Genomic DNA, 18478 nt, shown 5'->3' with positions numbered 1-18478 from the left:
ATGCTAACCTTGGTATGGATGAGGAGGTGTTAATGGGGGCTCTACACCAACCACTAAATTTTCTTTTATGCCAACCAGAGGCTCTGGGGGTTATCAATCTGTAACTTTCAACATTCAATTCCAATTGACCTAAAGACATCACTCATTATCGTATAGTCCTCCGAACAATCCGGCGCTGGCCAAGATGACCAAATTTTCATTATGATGCTTCGCTTGTGCCCCTTCTTCTACGTATATAAATACAAGGGCAATCAAACACAATAAGGTACTCACAAGGTGTTCCTCAAAAAAAAAAAAAAAAAAAAAAAGGTACTCACTAGGCCTTCATTTAGCAAAACACTTTTTCTCTCTACAAAAAGCTTATCCAACAACCAACAATTAAAACTATGCTTACAGTCACAGAAGATTTCAGTTTCCCAAAAGTCAGTGCCAACCCCATTCCTCACTTTATAATTTCCCCATCGTTGTGGCGTGTTACTTCTCTAGTTTATCCAGATTATAATCTTGATGAAGATTATGGTAGAGGGGAAGGTTTTTCTAGGAATAACTTTTCCCATGTAGAAAGCAAGACAAAGTCTGAGAATGATGCTCCAAACTTAGAGTCACCAGAGGAGAAAATGGACATGTTGTGGGAGGACTTCAATGAGGAGCTACAAAGGGAGTCTTCCATAGGCAACAAGAAAGAAGCTGAGAGATTTTCAAGGGGGGGTGGATTGGATTACAAGTCTGAAGTTGGTGCAACCAAAGAGTTTGTAGAGTTTTTCTGTCTTCAGGCCTTGAAGATGTCTAAAACAAGTAAAAGAACCAACATGGTTGTAGTTTTGAAAGCTTTGAAAAAGTTGTTTTTCCTTCGCAACTGATCAGCTCAGATCAGTCAGAGTGACAGTAATTTCTAATGGATTTGCATTATATTATACAGATTGACACTTCTTTGTTGTATAGAAATACTGTAAATTATTTCATATCTGCATACAAGAGCAAAATTTTCCAATCTTTACTTTCAAAGCATGGCAAATTTGGAATTTGCAACGCAGACGGTTCCTACAGTAAAACATTTTATTTTGTTTGGTAAGCACAAATAGAAAGGATAGATTGAACCTGATTAACCCCCACAAAAGGGGCACAAGTCATCGACCTTTTTCTTTTCTTTCTTTTCAAAGTCCAAGTCATGCTATTTTTTTTTTTTTACAAGTTCGAGGGATAATCGGATATAATACAATTGAGTTACAACTTACAAGCTCTTTTAACCAATGCCAAGTCATTTAAAAAAAAAAATTGGAAGGCTATTTTGTGAGTTATAATTGTTTTTCATCGATCCTTTTTTTTTTTTTTTTGAGAAACTGGTAAGAACATTTATTAATGCAAATCAAACTAAAAAATATCCTCCAAATCACGTGGTAGCTCTTCTAACCACATATCAGAATCAGCAAATGCAACTGCTCTACGAGTGAGGGCATGAGCAAGTTTATTTCCCTCTCTCTTAACATGACAAAAACTACAATCAACGTTAGAAACTAAACTATGTATATTAGCAATAACATTACCAAACATAGTCCTCGAAGGCCTATCATCAATTAAAGCTTGAATAACCCGTAAGGAATCACCCTCCACCACGATAGACTGAAGACACAGCTCCTTGGCAAAAACAACGGCCCGACTAGCAGCAAGAGCCTCCACCATGTCCACAAAACCAGGGTATCTAATTTTTTGGCTTAAAGCACCAATGATCAATCCTGCTAAATCCCTTATTACCACACCGAGCCCTGCACAAGCCTGCTCCTCAAATAAAGCTCCATCAAAATTTATTTTATACAAACCAGAAGCCGGGGGTTTCCACCGAGAATCACTACTGCAGACAGCCAACCGGGGAACCTTTTTATGCACATCATGGAATTCTTTCAATAGATCAGAAGCATGCCGACACACCTCCCCAATCCCCCAAGCTTTCTGCCCCAACCTTACCCTGTTTCGGCGCTCCCAAATGCACCATGCAACCATAACAAAATGCTCCACCAACCTAGGAGAAGCCTCCTTACGCAAAAGCAAGAGAGCATCGGTAAAACTAGAAAAATGCTTGGAATGCAGAAAAGAGAAACTCTGATTAGACATCCAAATGGCCTTCACCGTATCACATAGCCACAAAGCATGAAGAGTATCATCATTAGACTCACGGCAAAGCTCACACACACCATCAACCACTACACTCCGCTTCAACAGATTAATCTTTGTAGGCAGTGCATCACGGACCACTCTCCAAAGAAAATGACGAACCTTCGAAGGAACCCGGAGTTTCCAAATACCGTTCCATAGCCCTTTGTCTCCCTCCCCAGTCAAAGAACTTGGCAAAGCTTGTCTACTAAGTTCACTGTACAGCCGATAAGCACTCCGAACCGAATACATACCATTAGGTGTCAAGGGCCAAACCAGCATATCCGTATCCACTACCTGACTTACATAAATACCCTTAATTATCTCAACCTCCCACGAATAAAAATTACAATCTAATAATTCCTCATCCCACCTCCTAGTTCCGAGCAGAAACAAGTCACTGACCACCTAAAGGGACTGGTCCCGCTGGGGTGAAATCACACAGCCACTACTAGCAGACAGAAGCCAACAATGCTGCCAAATAGATATATCTTTCCCATTGCCCATCCGCCAACGAGCACCCCTCAAAACCCCCTCTCGGGCTTGCAAAATACTCCTCCAAGCGAAGGAACATCTAGGAGATTCTTTAGCATCAAAGATATTACCAGACAGAAAATATTTAGCTCGAAATACCTTAAAGACCAAAGAATTCCTATCATGAAACAAACGCCAAACTTGCTTTCCTATCATAGCATCATTGAACATTCGAAGGTCCCTAAAACCCATACCACCAACCGATTTTGAGGAACAAAGAGTCTCCCACCGAACCCAATGAATTTTCCTAGAGTTTTCCAAACAAACCCACCAAAACTTCCGAATCATGGCTTCAATGTCCTTGAGCAAACCAATAGGGAGACGAAAAACACTCATAGAATAAGTAGGGATAGACTGAACCACCCCTTAATAAATAAACTGAGCTAATTTACTGTATTTTATATGATATTTGCAATTGAAACTTACAAAGTTACAATGGATTTTAAAAATCCTGAAATTAAAATTCATTATATGCATAGGGTACTGATCTACTCCACGTCCAAGTTAGTAATTTTGTTCGTTGATTATGCATAGTTCAAAATATCAAGTTCTTAATTCTTTTCTTTTAAGTTTGAATGTGATCCTTTTGTTGACTTCCTGTTTGGTTAGTGAATAATTGTGGAAAAAGAAAAGAATGTTATATATATATATATATATATATATATATATATATATGTATGTATGTATGTATCAAGATAGGACAAATCAAGAAATTTGAAGATGAGATAGTATATGTAATTGTAGGGGTCAGGCCCAAGTGACCTAGAATGGCCTATATGTAGGGGTTTAGGCCCAAGTGACCCAGAACGACCCAGGTGACCCAGGGTAGTTCGGGTAGCCGAGGCCAACTGTCGTTGGGCCAAGACTAGTTCACTAGTGGATGTGTTAACATCTAGTCACAACGATTGGGAAAAATGTACCACGTCGGGACCAGTGCAAACCGATGACCAAAAGAATTCAGCGAGTGGACGGGGTTGATTTAGGTCGATAGCCAATCATAGTTAATGCCTTTGGGAAATCCGTTTCCAAACACTATTTGGCGTTTGGAACAAGTTTCGAGAGAATCTTCATAGGATATGACTATTCTACGAATTAGAGATGAAAGTGGGATTGCATGGAAACCAGCGAAAGGTAATCATTTCAACCCCACTAAGAGGAGGCTATATAAGGGACTGAAGCACACAAAGCTGGGGGTTGGAACAATTGGGAAAGGGAGAGACTGAGAGTGAAACACTAGGAAACACAAGGGAATAGGGAGAATCAATGAGAGGGTATTGGGAGTGAGAGTTGGTTAGGGTGATCTAGGCTATGTTAAAAGGCCTAACCTATAGGATCGAGATACTTCCCACGTATAAATTAATTGGGGGTCCAAACATGATTACAAGAAGGGTTTCTAGTGCTCACAATTGGCATCGTCTGTAAGGATTCTACTCATTTTTGGGGCTTTGAACTAGTCTGATATTGTCCGACTATGGAGGGATCACTTGTCAGAGAAGGTTCTAGCAGAGGAAATTACTCAAGGGCCTCATCAAGGGGTCGTAGGAGGCTAGAAAGGGAGTATAGAAGGGAGCAGCAGTATATGCAAGATGAGCACTAGATAAGGGTAGAGTTTGATGAGGGGTCTTCACAGGGTGAAAGAACTGTATCTTATGTTCCCGAGTGATCTCGTTGCCGCGATCGGGTTCAGGAATTGGAGAATTTACAGAAGCATGTTAATGATCTAGAAATTGAGCTGAAAGGCTGACACCACCGAAGAGATCGGGAGGATTCATTTAATGATCACAACTACATTGTCGGGGAGTCATCTCGGGGTAGTCGCTCACGTCGATCAAGAGACAGATCCCGTGAAACTATGGAACGTTATCACGAGTCTCCCCATCGTGAAAGGCACAGACACTATAATGCCACTCTGGTTGCAATGAGCCGAGCATTGAGGAGAGCTGCTTGATCACCGTTCTCCAATGAGATTGAGCGTACGAAAATGCTGAGACGGTTCACGTGGCCTCTGTTCACCATCTATGATGGAAAAACCGACCTGATGGAGCATGTGAGTCACTATATACAAATGATGTCACTTTATTCTCATAATGATGGGTTGATGTTAAGGTGTTCCTGTCCAGCCTCAGGCCAACAACAATGAGGTGGTTTAATGGTCTGAGGAAGGGGTCTATCTGAAACTTTGGGGCCCGATGCAAGCATTTGGAGCCAGATTTATAACATGCAATAAAGTTCCTCAGCCAATAGGTTCTTTGTTATCCATGAGGATGAGGAGTGGTGAAACCCTTCGGTCTTATACAAACAGGTACTGGGAGTTATATAATGAGATAGGAGGGGGAAATGAACAAGTAGCAGCCAACACCTTCCAAATGGGTCTCCTTAAGAAGTTAGCGTTGAGAGATTCGCTAACCATGCGACCTCTCGAAGACATGCATCAGCTGATGAGAAGGATTGAGGAGTATAAGAAACTGGAAGACGACTAATTGTAGGGCAAAGGCAAAGCCCCGACCCCATCACAATATCTCAAGGAGTATCACCCAGAGAAGTTCCAGCAGAGTACTAAGAGGGAGTCAAGAACCACCGGGAAAGGTTCAGCACAACATGCCAAGAGGATTAATGTGACATTCAAAGAACTCGTCTATAAGATTCTCAAACTCATCAAGAATGAGCCTTATTTTTTATGGCCAGGCAAGATGGGCGAGGATCCCATGAGGAGAAATTAGAGTTTATATTGCACATATCATAGAGAAAAAGGTCACACTTGGAGTAGCTGGTGAAAGCGAGGCATCTTAAGGAATTTCTGGTTAGTCAAGAAGGGGTGAATAAGGGCCAAAGCTTGGGGAGTTGAGCCACCACCACCCCTTAGAATCATTGAGGTCGTTCACGCAGTCTCTAGGGGAGTTAGCATAAGTCATCGGAAGGGCGTGTTGAATGTTGTGACCCCACCAGAGGTAGACATTATGAGTCGACCAGAGAAGAGGCCTAGAAAAACCTCGGTCCCGATCATGTTCAGGGAAGAAGACTTAGAGGGAACATCTCAACCACATGACGTCGCTTTGGTGGTGACCTCGAGGATCGAGGGATTCCTAGTTAAGAGAGTGTTAGTGGACCAAGGTAGTGGAGTGAAGATCATGTGCCCTAACCTTTACAAGGGGTTGGGATTGAGATAGGATGATTTGAGTAAATATGACACCCCTTTGGTTGGGTTTGACAGGAAAGTGGTAATACCCGAGGGACAAATAAAACTCCCCGTAGTGACTGAAGGAAAAGAGGTTGAAGTGAACTTTATTGTAGTTATTTCTTTCTCACTGTATACTGCGATCTTGGGGCAACCCTGGATTCATGTTATGGGGGCAATACCTTCTACGTTGCATTAGAAGATCTAATTTCCGTTTGAGAATGGGATGGCAGTGGTGTGCGTCGACCAAAAGGCAGCAAGATAGTGCCTCGTAGTTGCCATAAACCATGAGAACAAGCAAAAGAATCAGGTTGGAATCGAACAGTTATAGCAATTACAGGATGTCGAGAGTAACTCGAGGGTAAATAGTGCGGAGGAATTAATTTGGGTACAAATTTTACCTTACATTGATAGGTACTTTAGGGTAGGAAAAAATATGCAATTAGAAGATCAGGTAGAGATCCTCTTAGAGTTGGTGCAGAATTTAGACGTATTTACATGGAACCCATATGAAGTGTCGGGGGTGGAGCCGACCTTTATTACACATCGGTTGAATGTTAATCCTTCAGTCACACCGAAGAAGTAGAAACCCAGGAGATGGGCAAAACCTCATGTGGAAGCAGTAAAAGTGGAAGTGAAGAAGTTGAAGCAAGCAGGGGCTATTAAAGAGGTTTTCTTTTCCGAATGGTTGTCCAATACAGTTGTGGTTAAAAGTAAGAATGGTAAGTGGAGGGTTTGTGTTGATTTTACCGATCTTAACCGAGCGTGCCCAAAGGACTCCTTCCGTGTACCAAAAATAGATCAATTTGTGGATGCTACAATTGAACACCAGAGGATGAGTTTCCTAGATGCTCTTCAGGGCTACCATCAGATCGCTCTAGCAACCGAGTATCAAGAAAAAACTTCCTTTATATCTCCCAAGGGTAACTATCATTATACGATGATGCCTTTCGAATTAAAAAATGCAGGGGCAACGTACTAGCAAATGATGACCAGAATGTTCCAAGGCCAGATCAGCGAAACAATGAAAGTCTATATTGATGACATGGTTGTGAAGAGCAAAAGAGAGGTGAAGCAAGTCCTTAACTTGGTGGAAGTGTTCAAAATATTGAGACAACATAAGTTACGCCTCAATGCAGACAAATGCACTTTCGGCGTGGGGTTAGGAAAGTTTCTAGGTTATATGATAACTACGCGGGGAATAGAAGTCAACCCCGACCAAATTAAGACCATTCAACAACTCAAACCCCCCACTAAGTGTAGAAGCTCACAGGGATGGTTGCTGCTTTGAATAGATTCGTTTTAAGATCGGTGGACAGATGCAAACCCTTCTTTTAGCTATTAAAGAAGTGGAAGGGCTTTTAGTGGACGGAGGAATGTGATGCAGTGTTCAAAAACTTGAAGTCTTATTTGACGATTCCTTTTGTCTTGTCTTGACCAAACCCCGTGGAAGATTGGTACATGTACCTAGCAATTTCCAACCACAGCGTGAGCTTGGTTTTGTTAAGACATCAGGAGGGGATTCAAAGGCCAATATATATTACCTTAGTAAAATGTTGGTGGACACTAAAACCAAATATTTGTTGCTAGAAAAAGTGGCGTTAGCTCTTGTGCATGCTATAAGGAAGCTACCGCATTATTTCCAAGCACATATTGTATGGGTTCTTACTAAGCACTCCTTCCAGTCTCTTTTAAGGAGGTCAGATTTTACTAGAAGGATAGCTAAGTAGGGAACCAGGCTGGGAATGTTTGACATACGGTATAAACCTCGGAGCGCTATAAAGGGTCAGGTGTTGGCAAATTTCATTGCTGATTTCACCCCCAAGTCAAAGATCTCTGTTAAGGTAAGCCAGGTCATGTCCAAGAGGTGGTGCATATACGTGGATGGGGCATCTAATACAAGAGGATCGAGAGTCGAGATGGTAATGATATCCCCTGAAGGAGTTTGATTGGAAAAATCATTGAGGCTGGGTTTCCGTGCCTCCAATAACGAGGCCGAGTATGAAGCCTTCATTTTTGGCATCAAGATTGCCCAACAACTTGGGGCAGAAGAGGTGGAGATATTCTCAGACTCAAATTTGGTGGTGAGCCAAGTAGAGGGGAGCTTTGAGGCAAGGGGAGTATATAGCAGTACTTAAAATCGTTTAAAGCTTTGCGGGCAGTTTTTTAGAAAGTGAGTGTGGTCAGAATACCAAGGATTCAAAATAGTCATACCTATTCTTTGGCAACCTTAGCCTCGTCATCAAACTAATGTGTGCCCTGAATGATCTTAGTGGAATTGCTAGAACAACCGAGCATAGAACAACCCATATTAATTAGGTCGACCTTGGTGCTGGGCTCGAGCTAGATGGATCCCTACATATCCTTTCTATCTAGTGGATCCTAACCCAACAATTCAAAGAGTCAGAGAAGATAAGGAGATCATCCCATTTTTGGCTGTCTGAAGGTAATAAGTTGTATTGGCGCTCGTTCAGAGGACCTTATCTACTTTGTCTTCGTCTAGAACAAGTTACCGAGCTTTTAGCTAAGTTGCATGTAAGAATATGTGGAAGGTATTCATGAGGGAGGTCTTTAGCTCACTGAGCTATGACACAGGGTTTTTGGTGGCTGAGCATGCAAAAAGATGTAGTGGATTATGTCAAAAGGTGTGACCGTTGTCAGAAACACGACCCAATCATTCACCAGCCAGGAGGAAATTTGAACCCAGTCACGAGTCCTTGGCCTTTTGCACAATGGGGTTTACATATAATAGGGCCATTCCCTCGAGCTACCGAGAATAGGTGGTTTGTATTGGTCACTACTGATTATTTCACGAAATGGGTGGAGGCAAAAGCTTTAGCGAGTATCCAAGATGTAGACATGAAGAAATTTGTTTGGAAGAACATTGTCACAAGGTTTGGGGTACCTTGGGTACTTATTTCGAATAATGGATTACAATTTGACAGTAAAGCCTTCTGAGAGTATTGTAGCAATTTAGGGATAGTTAATCAATATTCTCCACCAACTTACCCTCAAAGCAATGGACAAGCGGAAGCAACGAAAAAGTCAATAGTAAATGGCTTGAAAAAGAGGCTAGAAGGAGCAAAGGGAAACTGGGCCGAGGAGTTACCGAACGTTCTGTGGGCATACCAAACTACACTGAAGAGGTTGGTAGGTGAAACTCCGTTCTCTATGATGTACAGAGCAAAGGCTATGATACCGATTGAGATTAGCTTTTTGAGCATGAGAGTTGATAACTACGATCAAGGTGATAATGACACTCGATTGGTCGGGATGCTGGATTCATTGGAAGAAAAATGAGACATGGTGACCGTTCGACTTGCTGATTATCAACAGAAGCTGGCTAAGGGATATAACATAGGAGTGAAGTCCAAAAAGTTTATGTTGGGTGACTTAATTCTACTAAAGGTCATGGGGAGCATAAAGGACTGGAGTGCAGGAAAGCTCGCCCTAAATTGGGAGGGACCTTATCGGGTGATAGCCATAGCAAGGATGGGGGCTTATTACTTGGAAGACATGGAAGAACGGTCTCTGCCCCAACCATGGAACGTTTTTAATCTCAACCAGTGTGTAAATAAATCTTAAATGAAGAGTTCAGGACCGATGTTGTTTTACATATTATTGCTTACCATTTACTAAAATTTTCTCTAAAGATAGAAGCATGGCCTCAACTTGACTCCGGTCACCGACCACGTGTAAACCTTATTAAAATTTCTCTAAGGATAGAAGCATGGCCTCAGCCTGACTCCGGTCACCGACCATGTGTAAACCTTATTAAAATTTATTTAAGGACAGAAATCGGGCCTCGAATTGACTCTGATCACCGACTAGGTGGAAACCTTAACAAGTTTTTACAGCGGTGGAAACTTCGATAAATTTTCCAAGTTCACAAAATTGATCATGGTATAAACTTGGTCTTTGATCACCAAACAATCGAAATGAACCTATCCCCGAGACGAAGGACTGGTTTTTAGCTTAAGTCTTCAATAAGAAAAATCTATGGCAAGTCCGCTGCTTGGTCGGGGAATGTAAAATGCATTTTCTATATTACCGAATGGCGACACTTAAGAGAAACAAGCCATTGACATCAAATTATTTATTATGTTACCGAACGTTAACATTTAAGCAAATTCCAGCATTAACATCAAAATACCCAGTGATGTTACCGAACGATTAAACACTTCAGGAAAGTAAAGCGTAGGTGTTAACACATTTCATACCATCAGGATATGATAAAGAAAGATGAAAGATGAAAGATGAAGTAAAAAAAACTTAAAGCCATTAGTCTTAGATAAACTTAAAGAGATTCAATATACGGGTATTAATTTAGTCAGTCAAGTACATGGAGTTATTAACCAAAGTATAACAAAAAAAAAGGGAGAAGAAAAATAATACAAATACTAAAAGCAACATAATCTAAGTGCTCGAGTTCTCGGGAACTGTGGGGGTTATTGTGGGTGCTTCGTGGCTAGTTGGAGGATTAGTAGGTGGAGGATCAGAGCTGAGGACAAGTTGAGCAGCATCCAGGGTTGATGTAGTAGTGGTTCTTAGGTTGTCATCATCGAGCACCACTACATGGGAGTCAATTTGCTGTGACAGCTCCCTAGTCTTTGGGCTCTTTGTACCCTCATCTTCATTATTGCTATCCTCACCCTACTTTGGAGCTTGTTTCTCGATCTCGAGGTCCTTGGGCAGTGGGACTTGGTTAGCGCTCCTGAAAGGGGAATTCTCAAGGAGTCCAACAGCATTAATCGCAACCATCCATCCCTCCATGAACTTGAACTTTCGAGCCTAAAAGACCATGGGACCAGCTTAGTTCTTAGCATCCCTAAAACCTTTGTTATAGGTCTGCTTTCGAGCCTTCTCCATGCCCTTCAAGTCTGCGAGCTCCTTGTCCCAAGTAGAGAGGAGGCTTGCCGTCTCTGCAAGCTTAAGCTCGATCTCTTCAAGCTTCCCCTAAATATCACTAGCTTTCTGCTCAAACAGCTCTAATGCCTTCTCCGCAGTAGTTGCTCGACGCTTCATTACATTCAGCCCCAGCATTTTCTCCTACAGGCTTGCCTCGGCAACCTACTTAAGGGCCTTCTCTTTGTCAGCCTCCTCCATCGTACCCCTTAGCTGACCCTTCACCACATGGGTCAATTGGGCAGCCTGAGACAACAACAAAACAAGACAGGCTCAGTTTAGCCCGATTGCTAACACTTATAAACAAAGATATATGTAAAGATAACAAAACGAGCCAAACTGACAAAATAGTAAAGGTTCAAACAAATAAAAGCTTACTGCTATATTATGTCGCTTCAGTTTAAGGATGAGGTCATCATCCTTGCAACTAGAGTAGTGCTTCAGGTTGGCAGGCAGTAGTAAGGCCTGCCTGAGGTTGTTAGACACTTTCCCCCCCTAAGTTGTTCCTCCACGTTAGAACGTATAAATTGGAGGGCAAAACCTTGTCCCCCAGGTGAAAAAAGCACTCCCACCTAGCAGTAGAGCCCGAGGAGGCAGCGGCCACTTGAGAACCAATTATGACTAGTTGGTTCATGGGCCGTGTCTCTTAGGGCGTTTTGCCAGTCGGTTGAATGGTTACCTGACCAGAGGCTGGGGTAAGGAGCTAGGTGGCAGTAGGAGTGCTGCTCTTGGTTGCAGTACCATTGGCACCTTTTTACCGCTTCCTTCGCTGTTGGAAAGTAGGAGGTGTAGTCTGTTGGGGAGTGGGCCGAGCGACAGCTTGACCTCCTATGGATTGTGCAGCTGGAAACTAGCGATCCATAGCGATGGAGCGTTTCTGGACCATCTTTGCTATCAGGTTAGGTAGAATGGGCTTTTCAGGAATAGGCTCCTTAGTAATTGGATCCTCGACAGCTGGATCCTTAGTGGCAAGACCTTCCTCTGTAGGGTCTCCTAAAATGAGGGCTTCTACTGGAATGTGTACCGCTCAACCTTGAAAAACAGTATCTCCCGAACCGTCTTGTATGGGTTCAAGAGAATCATATCTGACCAATCAGGGACCTAAGTGTCTCGCTTCACCGGAAGTAAGCCCTTGCGGTAGGAATCCAAGCATCCGAATGTTGAGGTACGACAAAAGCAAGATGTTGACTGTTAAAGTGCTCAACGAGTCTTGGTAGCTTGTGTAGGAAGGTACAAAGCCCAGGATCAAGTGGGAAGCTCTTAACTACCCGTTGTAATGCACAAATATTTCTAAGCGGAGAATGAAGTTAAGCTCCCGAACTCGTACTAAGTTTATATCCAGTTGAAATTTCTTGAAACTACAATTGGAGATAAGGTACGAGTTAATGAGATACTAAAAATAATAATAATAATAATAATAATAATAATAATAATAATAATAATAATAATACATGTATACATGAAATAATAATGCAGCCAAAGGAGAGAAGGGGTGGGGAAGCACAACTCGGGTACGTCAAAGAGTCGGGAAAAGAAAATACCAACCTATTTGGTGAAGAGAGGTTGGGTAGGTTAGCTCGCCATTCAGCCAATTTCCACTAACTCTCACATACTCACCCGCCGAGTTCTTATTGGAGTTGGGGAGGCAGGATATCAACCTAACCATTGTGTTTCGAGTCTGAAGGTAAGACCCATGCTTTAGACTCCCTCAAATGGCGTATAGGAAATTAATATCATGGTGGGTAAGGTTAAGGCCATACAATCGGTTAAGACGCCCCACACAGTTAACTACCCTATAAAAATTAGGCAAACACTGGTCAAGGCTAAGTTCGTAAAAGCTAAGGGTTCTAAGCAACAAGGGATCTACTGGGAACCTAACCCCACCCTCTAGTATGGACATTAAAGGGTAAAATACTACATGGGGGAGCCTCTAGTCTTCTATATCTCCCTCGTGACAATACGATATATCAACATCAAGAGGGATGTTGAACCTAACTCTAAAGGACTCTACGTCTGCTCTAGTTTTCAAAAGGTAAGAAAAATCCATTTCTTTGAGCCTAACTAAGGGTCATCAAATAGCTCATGACCCATGGACTGGCCCAGTAGCCCGCTAGCCCACCAGGCTAATGGGCAGCCCAGCCCGGTAATATTGAAGCCCGTGGGCAGCCCAGTAGCCCAATGGGACAGGCTATAGGTTGGTTTCTTTACCCATGGGCACCCAATGGGCCGGCCCGTTAGCCCAGCCCAGTAGCCCGACCCGTTAGCCTGACTCATTGCCCAAAATTTATAACAAAATAATTTGGCGGTTGGGTGGATGAGGGATTGAACTTTAGACATTATAAAAACTTTAAAACCACACACCTAACCACTAAATACTTGGAATGATTGTGATACAATATGCATAATAAATATATATTTTGGTATTAGTCTAGTAGCTTTGATTTTTAAAACAAAGTTACTAAGATGACTGTTGCCCTACCTCTGTGCCTCTAGAAAGAAAGTCATTCTTTCCTTTGATAAATTCCAATTCTTTCCTTACAAGTTACAATTATAGAAGAAATTCCTTTAAAAAAAAAAAAATCTTACCGTTGGTTGGAAGAAATTCTTTCCTTAATGAGTTGATATTTGATTCTTCATATATTTCCTTTAAGAATTGATATTTTATTCTTCAAATATTTCCTTTAAGAGTTGATATTTAATTCAATGTACTTATTTATTCTTATCAATAAAAGTTAATTAATCTTATTTTAGTACCTTTTTAAGAGGTATGTCTTAGTATTTTTTTTAATAGAATCTTTTTAGTAGATTTAATTGTTCAATTTGATAGTTTGTAATAATATATAATTATAATTTTTTTGGTTAAATTTTTATAACCCCATTGAAGACCTGTTAAAAATGCCCATGGGTAGCCCATTAAACCCACCTCACTAGCCCAGCCCGCTAAAGCCCAAATGGGCATTGCCCATGGGTAGGGCCATGGGCTAGGGTTTTTCCATCCAGCCCGGCCCGACCCAGCCCATTGACTAGTCAACAGCCCGTTAAGCCCAGCCCATTAGACCCATGGGCCAAGTAAAAACGGGTCGGGCCGGCCCGGCCCGGCCCATTGACGAGGCCTAAGCCTAACTAAGTTATGAGGAGATAGTTAGAGGGAAGAAGACTTAATTGAGTGACTTCTTATAGAAGAGGATGGTCTTGGAGGGAGATTAAGGGCTTGGGAACAAGAGAAAGGCTATATTTTGAACTTAGAAGAAACTAAAGAAAACAAAAACGTGAATTGGGGGGGGGGGGGGGGGGAGGGGGGTTATTTATAAGAATAAGGGTCATTAATTGTAACTGTCCAAAACCAATTAATGTGTACCATCATGTCTCTTCATGTATGCCTCGATAAGTGAAACGTCAGACCATCTGGACTGTCTGATGCCTTAGACTCTGCCACGTGCATAAAAGAAGCAAGATGTCTTGTCCGTTACATTAATTAATCGATCGTTGGTCTTCCCGAGTAACCGTTATTTCTTTTGGAAAGGAAAGGAAAGATCCCTGACCACTGGGCAGGAAAACCCCAATCCCATCTCCACTTCACGAAAATAGGATCATGGGGGGGGGGGGGGGGGGGGGCGTTATTGTAGAGGGTTGGGACCAAGTGACCTAGAACGGTCCATATGTAAGGGTTTAGGCCCAAGTGACCCAAAACAGCCCAGGGCGGTTTGGGTAGTTGAGGCCCACTGTCGTTGGGCCAAGACCTATTCACTGGTGGATGTGCTAAGGTCTAGTCGCAGTAATCGAGAAATGTACCACGTCAGGACCAGTGCAAACCGATGACCAAGGGAATTCAGTAAGTGGACGGGGCTGATTTAGGTCGGTAGCCGATCATAGTTAATGCCTTTGGGAAATCCTCCGTCGAACACTATTTGGCGTCTAGATTACAAGAGTCAATCCACCACGAATAGCTGTCCCTTTATTGTTTATTAAAGGGTCCACAATACTTCTTGCATGCTTATTTTTATCCCTCCCGCCATTATGTTGGTCCAAATGCTAAAAGGATAAATAAGTCTACAATGATAATAATTTAAGTATATAAAAATAAAAATAAAAAGATAGAAATTTTTCAACAAAAAAAAAAAAGAAGATAGAAAATGGTGAATGGTAGGTGATAAAGTGATGTCAATAATGGACTTATATGAAAATTAATAAAAACATTGAAAAAAAAAATTGTTGTAAAAATCATCATGTATATAGTATGATTGGTGTTAAAAAAAAGGAGGAAAATATGAAAAAGAAAAAAAAAAAAATCAAAACAAAACAAACAGGTCTATGATGATAGAGACGCCAATGAAAAAAGTGCGAAAAACATCTAGAAGAGTTATTTATGATAAGTACTATATATATATATATATATATATAATATTTTTACAGTATATCTTAGGTGTTAAATTGTTACTTGATTTAATTTAAATTCTTATTTAAATTACAAATATTCTAAGCATTAAATTTTTATTATTTATTGGTGAGAAAGTTTTTTGCTAAACTTATTGCGGTGAGAAAATTGTAGACGCATTTCTGGTGCATATAGACAAATACTGACGTGGAAGATTTTGGTTTGATCAGGGAAGTCAAAATAGCAAGTTTATTAGTCCAGCGAATTGGAATTGATTGAATCAAAAAAGTTGAAGGAAAATGGATTTGGAATCGGTGAGGAGATACTTGGAGAAAGGAGGAGGTGAGGATGAAGACAAGAACGCATCCACGATCAATGGATTGCCTCTCAGGTTCTTTGAGCGCTTCATCATGCAAGACCTTCGTGTCGATCTCATTGAACCTGGTCGTCTCATCTGTACCTTCAAAGTCCCACAGCGTTTACTGGTTCTTACTCTTCTTCTTAAAACCCATTTCTCTCTCTCTCTCTCTCTCTCTCTCTCTCTCTCTCTTTATAGCATTCACATTCTCTAGTTATTGAGTAATTCAACGCCGACCCATTTCATTGTATGACAAAACACGTACAACCTTAGTTTCTGTATGTGAAAAATTATTCAAAAATAGACCATTGATTGCTGAAAAAATTTGGGAACAATAACAGAAAATGGAGGGTCTATTCTAACCCAATTATATGTATTCTTTAATCTTTATGTGGGGGACATAATATTTTTTTTATTTATTTATGAGAAAACTGTTTCTGATAATGGGTTTTCTTGTTTTGGTGACTATGTTGTTGTGAAGAACGCTGGTAATTTTTTACATGGTGGAGCGACGGCAACGCTGGTGGACTTGGTTGGTTCAGCTGTGATATTCAGTGTTGGAGCTCCAGCTACCGGAGTTTCGGTGGAGATTAATGTTTCATACTTGGATGCTGCTTATGCTGATGTGAGATCTCCTACTCTAGTTCTTGTAAATCTCGTCTTTTATTATTCTACTTGTTTCAAAGAGCCTTGTATGGTTGACACTTGTTTTCAATGGAGATATCAACGATTCAAATTCCTTCTCTGCTATTCTACTTTTTTTTTTTTAACCTTTATAAGTTCAATTGGGTATTTATTAGAAAAACTGGTTGGTGATTACGTTGAATGTTTGCCATTTTTTCCTCAATATATCTAGGGCTATAAACGACCTGAACGGAGTAGTAAGAGTTCAGGACTGTTCATTTAACTTTATTTCAAACATGAGCTAAGCTTGACCTTTTCAACTAGCTAAATTACATGTTCAACTTTTTTTGTTTGTTTTTATTTTTATTTTTTTACTTTTGTTTTTGTTTTTGTTTTTGTTGAACAAGCTTGAGCTTGTTCATGAGCTACTTGATTAACTTATTCTTTTCCCATGTATAGTAAACACCATTACGTGAAACTTTTTTATCCCTTCACAAATCTATACTAATTTTTTAATAAGTAAATTATTTGTTTCATTTTTTAAACTTGCAAAAATTAGATTTACCAACCTTGTATTGTTAACAATTGTATATAATTTTTACTATGAAATGAGCTATTAGATTATCAGTAACTCACACATACTAATTTGATATCTTAGGAGCATATTTACAATCTTACACAAACTAATATTAAGTTTTTCTAAGTCTATTTTATATATGTATACATATAAACATATAGTGTTATAAATATTTAAATCGAGCCTCATACTCACAAGCTTCTTCACAAACACATTATTATGTATGGGCTTGGCTAGTAGAAAAGTTGAACCTAAACTTGGACCTGAGATTGGCTCATTTGTGAAATAAATGAACATAAACAAGCTTTTTCCATGAGTCAAGCCTAAGTTGTTCAACAACGGCTTAGATAATTTATAGCCCTAAATGTATCTTATGCATATTTGTATTAATAGTAATCTAATTATTTTCAGTTTAGTCTTCATCACACTTGATTTACCAGGCATTTGCCCATTCTCTTTATTTATCTCTATTTTCTTCCTTGACATTTGAAGACTTTATTTGTAAAAGTGGAAACTGTTCTCTAATATTGATTAAAATTGGAAGTTGTCTGAATCACTTTTATTTCATATACTTGTTTAAGATATTGATTTTGAAATGAAAGCTTCGTTTCTTAAAAGCTATAGGGATCTCCTAGCGAGCTTAAGAATCTAAGGCAAGAGATGTTCTTAAGCAAATTTGGGATGCAAAAGAACAATCAAGGTTTCATCCCTCCTTCGGAGGGACACAACATATCCCTGGAAATTCATTTCTTTAATTCTCTGATGTTTCTTCTCTTATAAATAAATTTCCCTCTTAAGTGATTCTGGACTAGTGATTGCCAAGTTGTCAAGTCTGTTTACTCTTACTTTTTCCAACTTAATGCTTTCAGTGTTGATAATTCTCCCCTCCAACAAAAGTCTCCAGTATTTACATGGTAGAAGGAAGAATTAAGCTTAAGTAAAATTGTGTGTATAGTAATACATATTTGCAAAGACTTATATATAATTTGCACTGTCAAATCCAAAACAATACACTGGCATGATCTAGTCTTTACTACTGGAATGACCATGAGTACATTATTAACCTTGGTTTTCTTGCAGCAACTCATTTATGCATGGTATTTAATGTATTCGTGCTAACATCTTTTCTTGGTAATGCAGGAGGAAATTGAGATAGAAGCTAGGGTCTTACGTGTTGGGAAGGCTATTGGTGTTGTCAGTGTTGAGTTCAGGAAGAAGGAGACTGGCAAAATTATTGCTCAGGGCCGTCATACCAAATACCTTCCTGTTGCTAGTAAGATGTGAACATGCTTCTAATTTGTCGCTCATTTGAATATTTTTTACTTGTCTTCCTTTGTAAACCAAATAATGTATATTTCATATTTATTGACAGAATATGCCTATAGCATGAGTAAAACAGTTGTCACATGCATGAGATGCTCAATTGGTTCTCCCGTTAGACTGATGTTAGATATGGAAACTTTATGTTCCCTTTCCTGTTTTTGGCAGTTCACTTGCATGGAATTATTGAATTGGAGTAAGATGCAATTACAACCCTCTAATTTTGACACACCCCTTGTGTTTCTGAAAGCTCTTGTAGGTCCTTCCATTTAACTTCCCATACATAACTGGACACTTTTATCTGTTCAATGTTATATCTTGAATTTTTGAAACATAAAAATGAGAAAATTGGACTTTTCACACTTGGTCTTCGTAGTGGAGGGCTTATTGTGGCTTGTGAGGTTGGCCACTTCCCTTCCTGCCACCTTTATTTATCTGCTCTTACCCTTCAATGCTGCCACC

The 18478-nt window shown here is 40.3% G+C and overlaps 2 protein-coding genes across 2 annotated transcripts; both read left to right on the top strand.

Moving 5' to 3' along the window:
- Positions 1–293: 293 nt before the first annotated feature.
- LOC115965923 lies at positions 294–1130 on the top strand. The gene has a single exon (XM_031085237.1). It carries the CDS (start codon positions 387–389, stop codon positions 858–860), a length of 474 nt encoding a protein of 157 aa, XP_030941097.1. The 5' UTR covers positions 294–386; the 3' UTR covers positions 861–1130.
- Positions 1131–15289: 14159 nt separating this feature from the next.
- Positions 15290–18176, top strand: LOC115963013 (acyl-coenzyme A thioesterase 13-like). The gene is made up of 3 exons (XM_031081901.1): positions 15290–15622; positions 15977–16120; positions 17837–18176. Exons 1-3 carry the CDS (start codon positions 15437–15439, stop codon positions 17978–17980), a joined length of 474 nt encoding a protein of 157 aa, XP_030937761.1. The 5' UTR covers positions 15290–15436; the 3' UTR covers positions 17981–18176.
- Positions 18177–18478: the final 302 nt, after the last annotated feature.

The sequence above is a fragment of the Quercus lobata genome, chromosome 10, assembly GCF_001633185.2.
Source record: "Quercus lobata isolate SW786 chromosome 10, ValleyOak3.0 Primary Assembly, whole genome shotgun sequence".
In the NCBI taxonomy this organism is placed as follows: Eukaryota; Viridiplantae; Streptophyta; class Magnoliopsida; order Fagales; family Fagaceae; genus Quercus; species Quercus lobata.
The sequence above is the reverse complement of the archived record's forward strand: the minus strand, read 5'-3'. Positions and strand labels throughout refer to the sequence as shown.